At 33.8% G+C, this 19,716-nt stretch overlaps 1 protein-coding gene across 4 annotated transcripts in view; it reads right to left on the reverse strand.

Moving 5' to 3' along the window:
- Window positions 1-19,716, reverse strand: part of LOC119834277 (LIM/homeobox protein Lhx5) — a 47,391-nt gene that overhangs the window by 10,648 nt on the left and 17,027 nt on the right. For 3 of the 4 annotated variants that reach the window (XM_038358640.1, XM_038358624.1, XM_038358616.1), the window contains exons 4-5: window positions 7,619-7,776; window positions 6,800-7,039 (exon numbers count right to left, since the gene is read on the reverse strand). In XM_038358640.1, the coding sequence (XP_038214568.1) occupies window positions 6,800-7,039; window positions 7,619-7,776 (398 nt within the window). The remainder of the gene's footprint in view (window positions 1-6,799; window positions 7,040-7,618; window positions 7,777-19,716) is intronic. The other variant, XM_038358632.1, reaches the window with a different exon arrangement.

Below are 19,716 nucleotides of genomic sequence, written 5' to 3' on the forward strand. Positions count from 1 at the left end.
AAAAGTAATAAATGTTATTTGCAGTTAACAATTTTCTTTTTTCTTTATTACAATATTTATGGCAAGACTAGGTATTGCAAAATTAAGTCGTATTCTAACTACCAAATATTGCAGGCGTTTTATAGCATGCCACTAACCTGAAGAGCATCTCCGCTTATAAAGTCCTAGAAACCAGTTGTATCTCAATAGATCCTGATCATTTAGAAAGATGTATTCTACGTTACGAAAAAAAAACAAAAACAAAACCAGATTACGTACAAAAACGTACACAAAATGTGTTAAACAATATCAGTAAACCGTAAAGTATTTCTTTCTCCAAAATACACCAGAGCCAAGCAACTTTAATAAATTCCATATCAATCTCTTTACAATCGGTTCCGCGACTGATCCGTGAAAATGCAAAGAATTTCCGAGGCAGTGACAAAATGTTGTTTGCATTTACTTCAAAAACAAAGTAGCGTCGCAGTTATTGGTGCTATATAAAATAGTTACAAACAAGTATTTAGCTGCCGGTTACAATGTTATATTGACACTTATATAAGTTATACAGATACCGATAATTAATTTACTATAACGCGGGCCACTGTAATCGATGGCATAATAAATCAATGTACTAAGATGTGGGCAGGCATGATGGATGCCAGCTCGCGTCGTGTTTGCGTACTTATATAGCTACTGTGATAATGACTTCTTGTTTTACGTTAGCATTATGGATTTTAGAGGTGATTATAATTCTCACAGTAATCACTGATGCATCTCTGACATGTCATATTAGTAATGCGCTTCCTTGATACATAGATCTTGAAATATGCAAATTATTATGATTAACGAATGAGCCGTGGCAGCATTTATATCTATTGACAAGGTAGGTAAATCATATAATTCTTATTCATTGCACTTTGGTTATTTAACTCGTTCGTTAATTTTGGTGCCCAGACTAGATTAGACTATTTATTAATTAAATTCAAATTTTAATTAATTAAACCTCATATAAGTCACAATATGTTAACCAATTTATGTAAAATTATAATTATCATAACGTCAATATATAAAGGGAATAAACAATACAATACCACAAAACAACAACCATAAACAATTTTCAGTCCGCAAAATCATAAATTTCATAATTCGAACGACAGATGAAATTTACAGGGAACGACGACGCTGACGAATGGTGAGCCTAGGGCGATCGAACATTAAGGTTTACAATATTAATGTAGCACATTTTCACCCAGGGCAATAAAATAAATGATGTCATTTTTTTGTGTCCACGCGGGGAGCCTTTTGTCCCGTTCGCCGCTTCGGTTCCAGCTTTGTCCGCTCCGCTGTACCTACGGGACGCCGATAGACAAAAGCTAGGCGCCGCACTTGAATTTTTTGCAATACACGAGTTTTGTATGACGCGGCTTTTCATCATAATTAATAATTTATTGCTTTCGTCAAGTCTTTGTGGCACCGCACCTGCGCAGACAACGCAAGGTGCTTCTGTCTTGTGCATCATAAATCATAACAAATTTTTGCATCTTCTGCTGTGGTTGTACATTTTGCATCAAGTTTGACGCTGAATCTGATAGAAAATCTGTAATGTGTCCATTATTACTCAACATAATATTTCAATTTAGTCTTATTACAAACATCAATAAATATTTATCAATTTATCATAATTATTTTTAAATAACGGTTGTCATAAATTACTAAGTTTACGCTTACCTATGAATTATAGAGTTAAGGTATAATTAAACATTTCCAAAGCCTTTGATTATAACTAAGTTATTACGTCATAAACGAACCGCTCTGAAATTGTAAGCTCAATTCGTGTCAAGTGTCAAACACGGCCTGCGTACAATACTCGCATAAACGTCGCATTTTGATGCAAATCCGGTACTCACAATACGTCGGACGATTTTACGAGAGCTGCCAATATGGCCGCTGTAAAACATCTATTTTACTGTTCATTCGCGTATCCCGTTGTTTTAATAATAACGATTAAAATTACAAATTTATTATCATAACACGGCGCTTTTAGATAAAGTGTGGTATCGACGGGACGGTAACCGTCCGTCCGGCGGCCGATAATCGTTATCGACAACATTTCACGTACGATGACATCGCATCGCCTCGTAACGACCATCAAAAAATAATCGCACTTAAACGGTTTTTATAAGGTGCTCCGATGTTTTCGGTTGTAAGTGTACATATCTTATGATTTTTATGTGACGTTATGTTGAAATAAATGACGCTTTTCGGGGTGAGTTGCCAGTCTAGATTGTAGTACCTACACAACATAAGTGTTATATTTTATCTAAGTTTTATTGTCTACGTACAATACGCCATGAAGATATACAGATGAAGTTACTTTCACATTTATATTCTTAGTTGGGATTTAGATTTAGAAGTTCATTAGTTAATAATGTTTTAGCATTATAAACTAACATATCACATGTATGCATATATTGGTATTATACAAGAGAAATACCTTAAAAAATTAAAATTCTCCATGATTTATTTTCAAATCAAATTATTATCAAATCGATATAAAAGATGCCGTCATAATCTTTAAATGTAGTACACGCTCTACCGCAATGAAACCTACGAACGACAAAATAACCCAAAAGAAAACATACAAAATAAAGCAAGAAGATGAAACAATTTGTCGTAAACGCTAAGCGATCGAACACTTTGACCAGTAAGGTATATGGTCAAAGGCTCTGCCGGTTTATCTCGTAACTTGTGAAAGTTATAGTATTCGGGCCAACTCAAAGCCGCCGACGGACATTAAAAGAAGAGATATGGTTGAGCGACCGAGCTCAGCTCATTCAATAATATTGTTGATCTTGACGTTTCCTTACATCGAACCTTGATTGACTGACCCTCCGTGGAAAGTGAAATATAAAAGGTATGTAAATCGGTGAAAAATCAAAATGAAAAATACATTAAAATGGTGCTCTTGTTAGAGGTGAAAACATATCTTCAATATAAATGCAATATTAGAACGACGTTAAACATCAATAGAGCAAACTTATAAAACCACACAAGGACTTTTCTAATACGAATTCAGCACTTAATAATAAGTATATTTTTCTACCTAAAAGTTTCATATCGTTAAACATAAAAGTATCCTTATGTTGTAACGGTAAAATAAGCCCCAACCAATCCTCCATCTTGACCACAGACAACTAATAGCCATGGCCCATAAACAAGAGCACACATTAAGGTAGCCACACACGACATTAATCAGTCCGCGTCATGTCAGTGACATAATAACATGTTCGCTACTACACCGACAAACGTTTTTATCTACTGCTATCAATCAAACGTCGACACTGGCTTCCGTGTGAGAAATAGCTTTCTCTTCATACACATATTAAAACGAAAAACGCACATTAAAATCACCAAATTAAATTAATTACCCAAAACCCGCAAATGACACATAATTACTACAACTCAAAACTACCATTAGAGTTCAAGTAATCGTGACGGAATATTGTTTAGCGACTAATTAATAATGATTAATGATCACACTCTCAATTGTGAATGCTATTACTAGACCGACGGTGTACTGTTTGAGTAATAAGGCAATTTGTAATTTGTACTTCGATGACAAAGTCTGGCGCCGTTATAAATATTTATGAATTAAATTTAACGTACACTATCATCTTTATACCCTTTAATTTAATCATTATTAGCAAGTCGTTTACTATTATTCATTCACGAATGAGATATTTTGGCATAAAAAACGTTGTTAAATACTATTTGCAAAATGTTCATACAAATCGCGAAATCATATTCAAAAAGTAATAAACGTGTAATTATCATGTTAAACTGTCGTCGATTAAATATTTTGGCGCAAAACAAATGACAAATGAATCATTGTCATGACGTGTGAAATGCTAATTAAATGGCGCTAGCATAAAAGTTTCGTACTTTTTAAACTTACTGGTTATTAAACACTTTATTTGCATAAAAAATTAAGTAAATAAATCGTCACTTTCATATTGCCAATGAAAAATAAACTGAGAACACTTATGAAGATAGCAAATTAACTTTACTTACATATCTCTCGTATTTACCAATTTATTTAAAGCAAATTAAAACGCAAAATCAACCTTCCATACCATAATGCTAAGCGCATCATATGTCAAAATAAAATATGAGTCAATAAGAGCGCGACACACGATGACAGGCCCGTCACGCTGAAGAAATTACGATGTATGAACTTATTAAAATATCCTACGTCTATTTTTCTCGTTTTGCGGTCGAGTGACATCATGTTGAAGAGGAATGACGATGGGTAACACGCTTGTTTGTTTATTTTTAGTCTCCCAAATTATAGTTTTTCATTAGGTTGCCGTCACTTTTTCTGATGCATGTCTTGTACCGAACATATTATTAAGAGATATTCGAAGATTCTTCAGGGTGTGTTCTACAAATAAAACGATTTATCTATATTAGATATGTATCTGCTAAATTTAGATTCATTAATGCATAAGTTCTCGAAAATTTAACTATTTTTCCAATATCGTAAAAGTGCAGTCATTATTACTTAGAATTGGTTTTATTTCAAAAAGTAACAGCTTAATAAACGGCGCAATCAAGTGAACACCGAACGAAAGGTCTCCCAATTAGTATTAGCATATAAATTAACAGTCGTATAGCTTACAAAGTGATCATCGGCGTCTTCAAAGGTTTATCGGTTCACACGGACCGGTGTTAACTAGTTAAATCCGGAATATTTGAACAAAAACTCCCAATCCCGTTATGTCTACGCCACATGTGGTACAAACATTTGACACGCGCGATCTGCCTCTTGACGGATGGCGACAAAAAATTTTTGTTTATGAACCCACTTAACATACTTGACATTGTTGTTAAACGAATATTGTTACATCACAGTTGCTTGTACAAATATTTGCACTCGGTCCGCCTACAATACATAATTATCAATATTTTTGCTCTTGGTCTATACCTATTGACTATAATATAATTTAGTTATAGTACATACATCGCTTTTATGTATTAACCGTTTATACGAAATTTAGATTTTTTGAGGAAAATACAAAATAATTATTGTAGATTATTTAAATGTATAATTAAATATAGCATGGTGTATGGAGTGAAATTCTTGGAAAATATCCGAATTATTTTGTATATTTACATGTTTTTCTTCATTTTATAAAAGTCAGTAGCTAAAGAAGTTTTTCACCCAACAAAAAGCCACAGAGAGGAAACAGTGCAAAAAGCGTGACGGACAGACGAACGACTCCAGCCGACATCTGTCGTTGAGGCGGTGTGGAGAATTGCGCAGATCCATGTGTTAGATTGGATTAGAATTTTTCAGAAACTGATCAGTCACCGTGTTACAATTTAACGGTCCATATTACTAAAACGATGCCGATTTTCTGTTATAATCGCTGAAGCAGCCGTGGAATACGTACATAAATCCAAAAATTGCTGATGGCAACATTTTTTATAGTCTGTGCTTTGTTAATAAGGATATTTGTCACGTCAGAGCTGTGTCTGAACGGATGTGCGCGAAATTCAATTTACGAACATTGGAACGTTGCTGTCATGATTGAGTATCGGCCATTTGTGATGGGATACCGAACGTAGGATTTCAAATTAATGAGTTATGTTATGTCTATAGGTACTGGTGTGCAATACAAGCTGAATATATTCTTGTGCTATATTTGAATGTTCGAACGTGGCTTAAGTTATAGAAGTATGCAGTGAAATATAAATTGATGAATAATGACGAAACTGATGTTTCAAGCCACGCTATATGATAATATTAAATAACTTCCAATATTTTCTCAACACTACTCCAACGTTGCTAACAAAAAACTTTCAGTCACTTGTCATTGTCAAATTACACGGTAACGATTCTGAGTAAAAGTGAAATTCGTTAAATGTTGGCCAACGGCGTTATTGTCGTTGTCGTTATACGCCGTTATTGTGACGTGGAAATACAATTATAACGAATAATAGATCACGACGAGCGAAGGTTTTTTTTCGACGTAACGAAAAATTTCGAAATTGTGTAACAGCGTGTACGAAACGTTATTAAGGCGATCTTTGTAATAATGGAAGGTGTATTAAATCATAAAAAGGTTAAGCATTGAGTTTAGAAAACAAGGATTCTAGGTCAATATTATCATGAATAAACAAATCTTACAATCCGTAACGAGTTTTTACAAAGTGATTTAAAATGTCCGTTTTATATTCACAATTTCATAAATGTACTGATAATGAGAAAATAATATGTGGATCTTATTTATGTGAACAATGTTGAAAATTTATTGTATACTCAATTGATCTTAGAATACAAGAAACTAAAAAAGCATGTTTGGTGGGTTATTTATTTGAAATCAAAATTTACTTTCAAATCATTAGTTCATTGGAAGTGATAACATATACGACTCAAAAGTGAACTAATTACTGAAATCAAATCTTGTGAGTACGTGATGATGCAATTTATGTCAAATATTACTTTACTTTGCAATTCAAACACCATTCATCTTATGTAATTCTTAAAATATAATCTATTTTAAATATATTTTAAATCTGTTACACTCATGGAAGAAATTTATTTATCGAATGTGTAAAGCGAGAGCTATGTTTGCAAAATTAGGTAGGTAGGTACATATTATATTTCTCTTAAATTTCATCCTTACAAATATAATGACTCTAAGATGGTACTTTGTAAATTATATAGCAAAGTCATCATTATTACATATTTATATGTATAAATGTTATTCTAAACATGTAATGCATCTTAGCGCCATCGCTTGCCATCGCTTACCTGTATAACCCTCATGGGCAATCCGGTCTCCTTCGCCAGCTGCTCTCGTATATGCCTCGTGGGTTTGGGTGTTTGTGAGAAAGCTGATTTCAATATTTCCAACTGTTTCGCCTTTATCGTGGTGCGGGGTCCCCGTCTTTTGGAGCCGCCGTTTCCGTCGTCTGGTGATTTGTTCTCAGCTTGCGAGTCCCGCGTCTCTGGGTCGCCGTCGAGGGAACCCTGGGAAGGGAAGAGGAACAACTGAATGCGACTATGTGGTCAGCTCCCATGCATGTGATATGGGATTGTCATTATATTGGGTAACGTTTTGGCGCGATGTAAGTTTGGACTTTTATTGGTTTGCATTGTTGGGAGTATGTTTTGGTTAGTTTTATTTTAACAGATATTAGATATAATTGACTTTTGAGAATGAAATAATGTTTCAATTTATACTTTTTTATATATTTTATTATATCCAAAGGATAACAAAATAATACATCACGCTAAATTAGAACAAACATTTTTTTAAGCAAAAACAGATATAAATATTTTGAGTAAGCTCTACAATATGCAATAAAAAATTATGCATACGTTTCTATTTCATATATATACTTAATTAATTACCTATAATTTAATAGTGAATAAAGAAAAAAAAATTATTATTAAATTACTGTCACCCAAACATTGTCTACGATATGCACTTATTTGTTTAAAAGGGTTAATTAATAAACCTTTCAAGAAAATCATTTCCTCTCATAATACTGCACCTAACTTCAAACTCATTCCAACTATAACAACAACTCTAACTCTTACTTTATCATGCAACCGATGGATACCAACCTGGTCTTCCGAATCTTCATGAGGTTTGGTATCCCCATTGTGCGAAAGGTCAGAATGTAACGCTGGATGCGTCGCATGCGCTGGACTACTTGAGTTATTGGCTGTTCTTGACTCTTCCTCTTCTTCTTCATCAGACCCCGAGCCAAGGAGCGAGTCCGCTGGTAACGAGCGCAATGGTTAATATTGGAAAGAATAAAAAACTTATATAAAATATCATTTCTCATAGAAAGCTTAATAAAAAAAAATCACTTGGTATAAAATTATCATATAAAATATCAGATAGTTTCTGAACGAAAGCGAAACTCACTCTCACATAAAAGAAAAAAAAATGGAAAATACTATTACTATTCCTTAGTAGAGTTTACATATTACACATAATCAAATGCGTGTTTCTATAATTAACAATAAACATAAACACCGTATAATGATACAATAATTAAAGCTCTTTACTTAAGATTAGACAATTTTATTTCACTCCTACGATCAGACATTTTCATATTCGATAATTTAACAATTTATGAGCATTAACATATAAATGCACCTATAGCGATGATGGTTAAAATTGACTTATGAAAAAGCAATCGTGCGACCCTCTAACTCTATAAAAATGTAATTTGAAGAGCGACTCCCCTAGAGAAGCGGTAAGAGAATTAGCCACAAAAACAATTACTGAGACCCTTCTATGAAATATTTTGAAATGTCTCGCCATCTCAAAAACAGAGCACTATATTGAGATATTTGTTTTGTATTCAAGTTCATTATTCAGACGATTTTGATTTATATATCGATATTATATATTTTTGAAAGTATAAGTGAGACAATAGAAGTCCTTTTATATAGATAAGTGTTTTCCTTTAATAAAATCGTTTTTAATATTCATCCCTTAAGGATAAAATGACCTTTTTGTTGATTACCTGGCAGATATTGCTGTTCAGCAATAAGGCCGCCTTTTGTACGAAATATTAGTGAGTAATTATTTTGTAAAAGGTTTAGTTTTTGTTTTTGTACAATAAAACATTATAAATAAATAACATATAAATAATGAAAGCTAACCGAAGTTCTATGTTTAATCCCCGATGGTAATAAAAAAATCTATTATAGACATAAACTATATGCCTGCAGCTAAAACATAGCCACAGAACAGATCCGAAATGAGACCTCACCGTAATTAAACAATAATTATTGTGTTAACTGAAACACAAACAGGTTCCTTGGTGTAGGTGTGTTTATCTCAATCTCATTATACTTATAATTGCAAAATATTCACTAGCTTAATAACAAATATCATAAGTGATCGCTCGAGGCAAGAATGTGTCTTGCCCGCAAATATTTGAACATCTGGCGAACCTACACAATATCGCTAACTATAAAACTATAAATATAAACCATATAAATACGCATTTTTACAGCTCCTCTATAAATATTATTATAGCTAGCTAATTGTAGATGACCCCTTTGGAATAGACCATAAAGTGGTTAATTTTCCAACGACCTGAAGTACAGTTATAATATTTTTCTCTGATACCAAAATGTACGTATCAGTCGTATTTTATAAAATAGAAAATTCTCTCATTTTTCTAAGTTTAAACATTTCTAATTTAATACAATCTAAATCCTCGCGTCAAACATAGACACATAAACAGCTAGTAATATTTTATGACCAAATTTAATAAAAAAGTACTTGGTAATTTTTTCCATACAACATAGACAACTCTATGAAAAATTTCAAACTTACGTAAAACACACGGTTCGCAAATAGGAAAACGCGTAGTATCTAGTAAAACGTAATCTAGTATTCCCACATAAAACTAAATCCAGAGTGCACTTAAGCGTCTACATAAAACTTCAAATGAAACTTGGTAAATATTTGCACGCGTTTACCAACATTATCTCTTCAAAGCGCTTCTACGCCTGTACCAGCTGAGTGTTTACCGAACGTATAAAACAAGGGAGCGAAGGACTCTTAGTGCCCGGACGTTTTGCGCTCAAGTATTTGCAATTGAGCCGGGAACAATTGGAAAATAATCTACTCTGGTCTTCACACGATTGTTTGTTTGAAATTTAGATTGATGCTTTTCGTATTAAAAATAGCGTTCAGTTTTTATTGGAGAACTATTCTTATCAACAGGTAGTCTATTATAATAACAAAAAGCTTTTCATAGAGCTTTTATAAAGTGGATAATGTTTTGAAATTATGGCTATGTAATGGCGCCTTCTGTTTACAGATAATAAATACATAATAATCAAGTTCAATATTTCTATATATTTTGGTACTCGTTTATAGTATACATAGATTTTTTATTGGACATCTCTTCAGAAAATTTGTTTCATAATTTAATTGGGTTATTGTATGTAATTTCCGGAAAGTTATCGCCTTTGCAATTAGGTACATGAGTTCCGCTGCCACATGCTATCTATGTGTAAGTTGTAGATGAAGATTGACATAATAATGATTGTCTGGTATATGTGATATATATGTATCCTGTGTCCCAGCAGTGGGAACATATATGGGGTGATGATGATGATAATGATGATGATATGTGATAATTTACTATTTCGGCTGTAAGAAAGAACGACTCCACATATCATAAGAAAGTTCCGTTAATTCGTTTCCCTAACAATGACTTGCCTTTTTCTGAGGAAACGCAAGTCAGGCAAGGAAAAAAGTTACAAGATTAATAGAAGTCAAGTCCCTTAGCCAACTCATTGCCTCTATTATAAGTTTTTGGTGGTAAATTAGTTTGTGAGTGTGTTATACTTACACCTACTATCATAGTAGGCCTATATATATCGTAGTGCCAGCTTTGTTTTTGTTTTTAGATTTCTCTAGTCAAAGGCTTATTAAAACTTGTCCGCCTTTCTGTCTGTCCGTGTGTCACCGGACATGTATCTCGTGAACCGTCATAGCAATACAGTTGAAATTTTGCGAGGCATATATCTTTTTATTATATATATCTTTTTACATATTGCTGTGGCAGCTTATTGGTACGGAACTCATAGTGATGCGAGCTAAGATCGCATTTTAGGTAAATGAAAGAATTTCAGAAGCTGAAAAACAATTAGAAAAACATAATATTTGCTTTGCTTTCCGTCATTCTAACCACTTAAGATAACTCAAAAGTATAGCTGTTTAAAATATGTTTTTTGTAAAATAACCAATACTTCAAAATTCTGTTAATAACACAAATTATATTTGTTCAGTGTGTGCATCATCTACATTGAACAGAGAAGGGCGGTAAGGCAATCCTGAAAACAATTTATTTCTCCCCAAATAAATGGTGCTACGACCCTCTTCATTTCCAAATCGAATTTTGGCGGGAATACAGCTGGCTATTGTCAATAATTTTGTAAGATTTCCTCGTATTTTGAATAAATTGTGAGCTGGGAAGTTAAATATTCACAGAACTGAAAACTTTGCTTAAGTGACGCATGTGCGTGAATGCAAACTGTATATATACTGCTATAAGTATGTTATTTAGAGAAATATTAAAAAATAATTAGTAAATAGGCGAAAAGCAATCAGAGATAACTTTAACGTAATTTTTTAATTTATGGGATATTGCATACAAAGTCACACAACATAATGCATTATATGCCAACAATGGTACAATTCTATCGCCTTCATATCTAAGTCGTTCAACAATTAGTAGCTATTAAAAATTCAATCAACATCATTCATGAATAATTTCCCCAAAAATTATAATCACCACTATCTTGAAATCTATAACAACCTATTAGCGGAGCGAAAGCTATAAAAATCACAGATTATTTCGTATTACAGGCATATTAAAGTTTGTTATAGCGTGTTTATGGGACCGACCGTTAATTCGAGACCACCATCTTAAATGTAAAATAAGAAACCGCGATAAGAATCTAAGAATATAAAAGATATGGGAATTCTTTGTGGTGCCGGTAGCCGGCATGTACTTATGTACGACGCCCATATACGGGACGCGGTTCACGCACACTCGTTCACTGATCCGGCACACATACGCGAGCCCTATACACACACTTGGAGCTGTGAAGTGTGATTGGTGAATGGTGGAGCGACGCCACGCCCACTTTTATCGACGTTGCGCCGTAAGCGTGCGTGCGAAACACCGCTATATGTACGTAAGATCGTCTATAGTCAGCTTTGAGGCCGAGGGCCGTTTTTAAAATGTCATTTCCATCCGACGTCTGTGGGAAAGCTCTTTGTTGTTTTTCAATGGTACTTTTTATTGTCGAAATCAAATTTCGCCGCTTCGAATTTTTCAATTTGTGCTCGGTTCACGTATATCAAAATTGTGGAGTATTTTTCTTGAATAACAAGGTGAACCAACCAAAGGTTTTGTTAGTGATGCCTCTTAGTAACAATGATTATCTGATTCAACAAGACTGTTATCAATAAGTATGTGATTTTTTTCCGAAAGCGTATATTGCCTACATACATGTAATTTACAGTAAATCATAATGATGAAAATTTTAGTGCTTCTTTCTCTAACTCTGACTTAATATAACTTAGTTAGCATTTAACATGATCCTGTCTCTCTACATGCCTCTACTCCACATTAATTATAGAGATGCCAAACTCCTAACGTTAATAATAGTCAAATCTAGTCGTGACCCTGACTTTCCCAGGTAGCAGGAGGGAGTACAATTGTGTTGAAGAATGACTAAACTCTTTCCACTCGTTTGATTCGCGGCGCCTACACCGCTGTGATGAGTTGCATTTTTTTCTGTTATACAACTTTGAGTTGTTATAAACAGTCATTATTGTGTACCAGTTAAGCCATAAATACCCCTTGAGATTTACTTTTTTTGTAGATTTCAAGTAGGTGTTGAAAGATAAATGTTGTAAAACTCAGTAAAAACAAACCCATCCTATCGACATTTGACTACATGAAAATATACATTGATACATAATTCCAAACAATACCAAATGTAGTGTAATAATAAGCCACTTTTATAAAGATAGGACTTTTTTATAACGATAAACTTGAATGAAATCAAAATGTATGATGCCAACATTATTATCCATTTACGAGCACAGAGCAAAGAACATATAGCTCTTGATTATTATCAATACATAAATCAACAATCACGTCGAACATAAAACAACAATACGCTTAATTCAGCTATCCTCGATGTTCATTAAAAGTCCAACGAACGAAAAAAAAAAGAATTCAATAATTTAAAAAATGATATACGACCTAAGGTCACATCACACGACCTGGGTGTCGTAAAACTTCGTCGGTTTAATAAAGAAAAAAAGTCTAACGGTAGAGCAGCCAGAGCAATATGTCAGCGTCCACAGACTATACAATACGCTGCGTACGCGTTAGAAAAATTGGTAGCTAATTCATCAAATGGCTGTGAAAAATTGGTGTTAAATTATTTTTTTATGCGCCGCAGCGAATTCTATGACCTCGTAACGAGCTTGAACCTATCTGTTTGGTTAACGTTTTAAATTGCTACAAAAAGTTTCTATTATTGCAAGGGGCTGAGATTAATGTTAGTGGTTTACTGAAGTGGAAGATTTGGTTAAAATTGATAAGCATTAGATGCAATTATGAAATATCATTTATAGACAAAGTTAAAATGAATTTCAACCTTAAGATAAATATTTCTCTAGTTCATTATTCGATGGAGCTAAACATAATGATAATAAACCAAGATATTTTTAATTTTCTTCATATAAAATATGACTGTGTATACGACGTTTTATGTACCTATTGACAAGCATTTTATTCTCCGTTTCGTTGCATAATATTGTTTATGGATAGCCTTTACCTATCAGCAAAGACCACAATGATAAATCAGAAAGAATATACACAAACTTCAGCCCTAACGGTTTCCTATCTATGGCTCGCATATTGAAACTGCATGTTGTACACACTAAGTTATTATTTAGTGATGAAAACTAGAATTTATGTCACTTCATCTATCAATCACTGAGACTGTACGAACACTTCACAACTCATTACCTATCATAAACCAAAGGTTTTTACATCTGCACAATAAATTACAGTATTGCATAACGGAGTCACGAATAAATATAGATTGCAGCTGGTCCAGACATTGTGATTCATATTTTTAAACAAGTCTAATTACCTACTTGATATTTTATTATACCAAGTGAGACCTAAGATGACTAGATACATTTACAACTATTTTATCTAAAGAGGCATATCTTAAAATATATTCATGTTTGCAAAAAATCGCTTCGGTAACGCTAGGTGAAATAACCAGCGTTTATCTCTCGATCATTTTCCTTCACCACTTGGAAATCCTAACCGAGTAATCAAGCAACTGGTCATTTTTAAAAATTACAACTTCAATTGTAACCTAAAATTACACTACGATATTATCCCCGACTGTATTACTATAATGCTTATAGCGAGATATGAGAGTGGGCGAGCCGTGACCACAAATCGTGATCTCCTGAGATTGCGACGTGCGTGTGCAGTGGCTTTATTTTATTTGATTTACTCGTACAACAGTTTCGTGATATATATTGTCGACTGAAATGAGTATACAATAATTATAAACGTTAATAAGGAACACTAAGCTTAACATACAACTACAGGAAATTGAATCGCTTCAGAGTTCGCTTGTCTATAATATTCGCATTAAACTGAAAATATCGTTACTTTTATAACACCTTGACCACCGATCTTATCATTCAGGTACATTTAATCTATATTATGTGTACCACAAAATCTGCAAATATCAAAATGCTCGAATATTCGCATAATACATTTCCGAAGTATGCGCGCAAAAACTGATCCATCAAACCTAGTCATAAGACAATAATGATAATGAATACAAAAAGTTCCCATCAAATGAGGATAATCGCAAAATAAATAAAACAGCTGGGAACAAGTTGTCACGTAATGGCATGTTTGACACTAATGACTGGTAAGGTGGTGAGCATACAAAATCGCTCAATGAGCAGCGTACGCGCGAAACTCACTGTGACGAATCGGCAAAGGATAAAAGTTGTATGCCAATTTCACTTAACAGCCAACTTTTTACAGCCTCAATGCATTTGAACGAGATATGCAGCGGTTTATTCGGGTGAAGGTTTAATGTAAAGTGCTCAAACTTGGAACAAAACAGAAATTCTGTGTGATTGTTTCATAAATTAGATATTTATTGCTCACAGAAGGTAAATACGTACTAATTCATAATTGAATCTTATTCAAAATTGAAAAAATTGAAAAATTTAATTGAATCTTTCCTTGGAATTCAAAAGTGGACAACACTGCGCAAAGCGCCAGGAGAAGACTAATAAGAAATATTAATTATTACTTCCTTCATACAACCCTTGTTGAAGGCACGTCTACCAAACAGTAGAACACAATACACGAAACCTGAATGCGATGTAATTAAAAGGGCTGAGCCAAACACGATCAATCTCAACTCCATCTCCCCACTTAAAGTCAAAATAATAGACGGTCAAGTCTAATGTCGCTTTTTTTCCACCCGACGAACAGCGATGGAATTGACAGGTCATCAACGCAGGCGCACGGTGACTAGGCTCTTTCTTTTGACTCACGACCTTTCAACAGAACGTAGTAACTCCGCATGGCTGCATTCGATTACCATCCTTATTCAGTAGCACAAAGAAGCAATAAATGCATGAAAAGAACTCGCGGTTACGTCCTAAGCTGTCTGCTACAGCGCCTCCTGTTCAGTTCTTTTGCCGAAGATAATCTTCGGCGGCCGAGGCGTGAAGGCCGAGTGCCACACAACATGGCGTCGACAGGTTTCTTCCCGCTTTTTTACTTCTTTGTTCCTTCCATTATTGTCTATAGATTCGTATTGTCTGCAGCGTTCGATTTTTGAGTTATTCTTTTTTTGAATTACTGATCAACGCGGCTTTTTAATAGCTATTTATATAATGGATTTCAAGTGAAATGCTTATTGTAAATAAAAAAGAAAATATTAAGATTTCTAAGGTAGAGAGAAGTTTGAAACATAACTGTCATCTTTTCGCAGACATTTATGATTTAGAGTTGGTCATAAAATGTTGAAAACAATAAAATGGTGGTGGAGGTCCGAATCGGTAGCCTGAGAACATCTAGCATATGAATGTTTTGTTATAATATGTATTACTGATTCTGAGATGTATTGTTAATATTTTGTTATACTTATTCTCCTAAAGTTTTTATTTTTGTTCCAGAAATTCAAATCATAGCTGTAGCATAGGTGAGAACTTAAATTCAACTATACGAAGTAAGTTTCATTGTTTTGTCTTTAAAACAAATAAAAAAAATGTGACCTGATTATAATGCAATGAATTGTGTTTCATTTCACTCTTGAATAATATTACAGATTGCTCTGTAATTCATAAACTTTTCTTCAGTTCAAATCTAATAAAAAGAAACCTTACACTATGTTCATTGGGTATGTTTTACCTTGTTGGTACTATTACTTATGATGTTACGTCTTAAGGCAACCAATTAATCCTTTTTAAAACTTTTCAATCACAATGAGTCGAATATACTTAAGTTAGGGTTTATTTTCGGTTGTGTTTAAGTGAGGAAGTGAATTGAAATGAGGCGTTGCGGGTTCGATTCCCGATCCAGGCTATTAAAGTGTTAAGGTTAGCTTGAATAATGCTACGGTCGGTTTGTTAGCATATGTTTTGAGTATGAATGGGCCATTTTGACTGAACAGCAGTTGAATTGAGTGTCGGATGTCATTATGTTTATGTTGGTATGAATTATGCGATTCTCGGAATGTGTGGGGTCGTTGAACTGTTAGATAATTTATTAGTTAAATGACCACATTCGATAAAGTCACAAAAAATATTTTACTATACTCATATTTACCTACAAGCGAAAAGCCACCGGCAAATTTAATAGAAATACGTAGTTCAAACAGTGCATAATCTTGGTTTCAGGGTGTAATTAGCTTAAAATATTGTTACTTCATACCAAATAATATGTAATTAATTAGTCTTAAGTTACGTAATATTAATAATAATTAAAATCTTTATTTATCCATACCTTACATTGACATTGCATATGTGGCTTGAATTCTTGAACGAAAGAACTTAAAAACTATCGACACTAGTCGTCTGACTAGGCCGAGCCTGTATCTTAGACGACAGTATATTATAGATAAATAAAGATTTTTTTAAGTTACGTGTACGTTATATTAGAGATTCTTTATTAATTACTAAAGAATCAATCAAGTAAATAATATAGTTTTTCTAAATTATCAGGGGAGTTCCAAGTATATGTAACCACACACCCAGTGTATTTCACTGTATTTAAATAAATTGTTTAAATAGTATATTACATCTCTCGTAACCAAATAAATTCAATGTCTATTGGAAGTCGAATCATTTATGAAACTGTCATCTTACAATCGTTCAGAAACGACCTCTGAAGCTTGAACCCTACTGCAGTAGGGGACTTGCCGGGGGTAGATAAGGAAATAATATTTCCTTTCTTTACTCCCTCTTTTCCCTCTAACATATCTATATACATATATCATTTACGATTGATTCAGACCGTAGATTCGATCTTAGATTTCAGGTTTAGCGGAAATTAATTTTTGCGTAGTCGATTTATAGCAATTCTTACTGTCGGTACTTTTACACTGCTTCGTAATTATACTATACGACTAATAAATGCGATGTAAAAGTACCAAAGACAGCAATTGAAACAAAAACCAGTACACAACCACTTATCATAGAATGCTCTAGCAAATATTTTGTGCCCTGCCCTGTTAATTATTTTACTTATATTTTCTATCTTCAAAATGTGATTTTTAACTGACAGATTAGGTAATTAATTGAGTTATTAATACATTTATATCTGTAACGAAAAATGCAACAATAGGTTCCTAATAACTGAAATTTAAGATCACTTTTAAACATTTTAACCTAAGCAGTAACTGACAGCTGGTATGTGAATCAAAAACAGTCAACAAATACTCACTGACCGCCAATTTCACGCCATTTACCTGCGCACAATACTGGCTCGGAAAAAAGAAAAAATAATGCGAAAAAATTAAAAAGTGAACTCGATTCTTTACTGCCAGGAACGCGCGAGATATAACTTAATGTTGCCATTCGAAAACTTAACAAGCACCAAAGAGAAATAAGATTTCAAATTATAAAAAATTATGACTTATTCCGAATGTAGGCATAGTATGAAAAAAATAATACGCTTATTCAAAATTATCCATTTATGGCAGTGATAACTAAACTCGACTCCGAGTATGACAACTAATAATTACTAATAAACCCTTGAAAAGCTCAAATCGGGCAAATTACGCTAAACGTTGGAGTTAACCCTCGAATCGTCGCCGACAATTACAGTTAATAAATAATAATTTTAATAATAAGCGTGCCCAAAAAGTCATACCGTCGCCAGTTTAGATAGAGTCCTGGTCGGTCATAAAATTGTTCGGAGCGCAGTAGCTTTAGAGGATGATAATGGGTCAAAATCGGTGGTCGTGATTTAATACGCCGAGCACGTCTCCTAATGGCGAGCGGTAACAATCGGCCAGCACTAGCGATTATAACGATTATTTTCGATAACTTGTATCGACACCGGCTATTTGGTTAGTCGGTCGATTATCGATAATTTACCTTCAGGGTACGCTCCTGACGCTGTAAATTGTCCAACCATTAGTTTTTTATTGATGTTTTGTTTGCATCCATACTAACGCTTTCCATAATACAGTCTGTCAATATTACCTCCGCTATCGCTATTTGATTGCGAATCAAAGTGATTGTAAGACAATCATAGATAAAATAAGTGTAATATGTTTTCACGCTATGGTTCTAAATGCTGTATTGCATATAGGTTTTTCGCATAAATATAAAACACTGAGTAATAAAAATATATGTACAAGTATAATTAACAATTACATGTTTCTACTTTAACACGAAAACTAATTGCAAACATATAAACGTGTAATGGGTATTGGTTTCACACTCATCACGAGTCCCACGATTCCATTAACCGAAGTTATTGTTCTCGTAATATCCTAAAAACGTCATAAATTTTAAAATAATGTTTTATTACTCTGTGTCATATAGAATTTTGCGAAGCCTGAACATCGTATAAGCGGATAAGTCCGGAGTACCGTTACGGCGCATCGAGGCACACGTTTTACTACCTATAATTCTATTCCACGAGTACGTATAAAATAGAAACTTGGGTCTAGCGAGCTTTCAAAAACGCTACATTAAAACATCATAAACTTCAAACATAAACGTTTACTGCGGCGATTTTACGAGCACGCTACCTATCGATCGTTTTGTCGATAAATAAAAATTAATGGTTGAACATAGCGCGCGATCGCTCGTACCGCGCTGAGAACTCGGTCCTGAAATATATCTTAAAATGTGATTCTTGCCTTTATGCTCCGTAAATCTCGGCAATGATTATCGTCTGACGTGACTGACACAAGCCTCGTATCATGCATCACGGCAACTGCATTGTATCAACTCATTTCTAGTGGTAATAGATGATCTAAGTTGTTAGTTTATTTCCAATAAATAATAATATGTTGATACAAGAATATTGCCCTTAACTAACTTCTATTATAAATGCTCGTTTTAAATAATGTTCATTATGAGACCCAGGACTTGTAAAATAACCAATATTACATATTTTTAACCACTTCAAGGAAAATTTTAAACGTCAACGGATACAGTTTTAAAAAACGTGTAAAAGTAACCAATAACCTACTCATATTCTCTAAAATACAGTCGCAGTCTTATTAACTCGATCAGTCTGTGCAGCGTACGTCTCCCCAGCCCTCCTCCAATGGAGGTACATCCCAAATAGGATTCTATCGGATTCCTCCATTCCACGCCGTTCGCTCCCAACGTGATCCTACATAACCAAGTATACAACAAACGTACATAGATTTTAACACAAGGGACTAAGAATCGTAATACGACAACCACGAATTTTGCGGTCGAATGGTTTTGTTTACGTCGGTATTTCGTTTTTTATACTTTACGGTTGACATTTGTGTTAGTTCGTGAATACTTTTACTTCTTATATGTATATTGTTTTTGTCTTGTCTAAACGCGAGTTGTAATACCTATACTTCTCAGCGGTCAGTGGTCAACCAGCGGTTCC

The sequence above is a fragment of the Zerene cesonia genome, chromosome 2, assembly GCF_012273895.1.
Source record: "Zerene cesonia ecotype Mississippi chromosome 2, Zerene_cesonia_1.1, whole genome shotgun sequence".
NCBI classification, from domain to species: Eukaryota; Metazoa; Arthropoda; class Insecta; order Lepidoptera; family Pieridae; genus Zerene; species Zerene cesonia.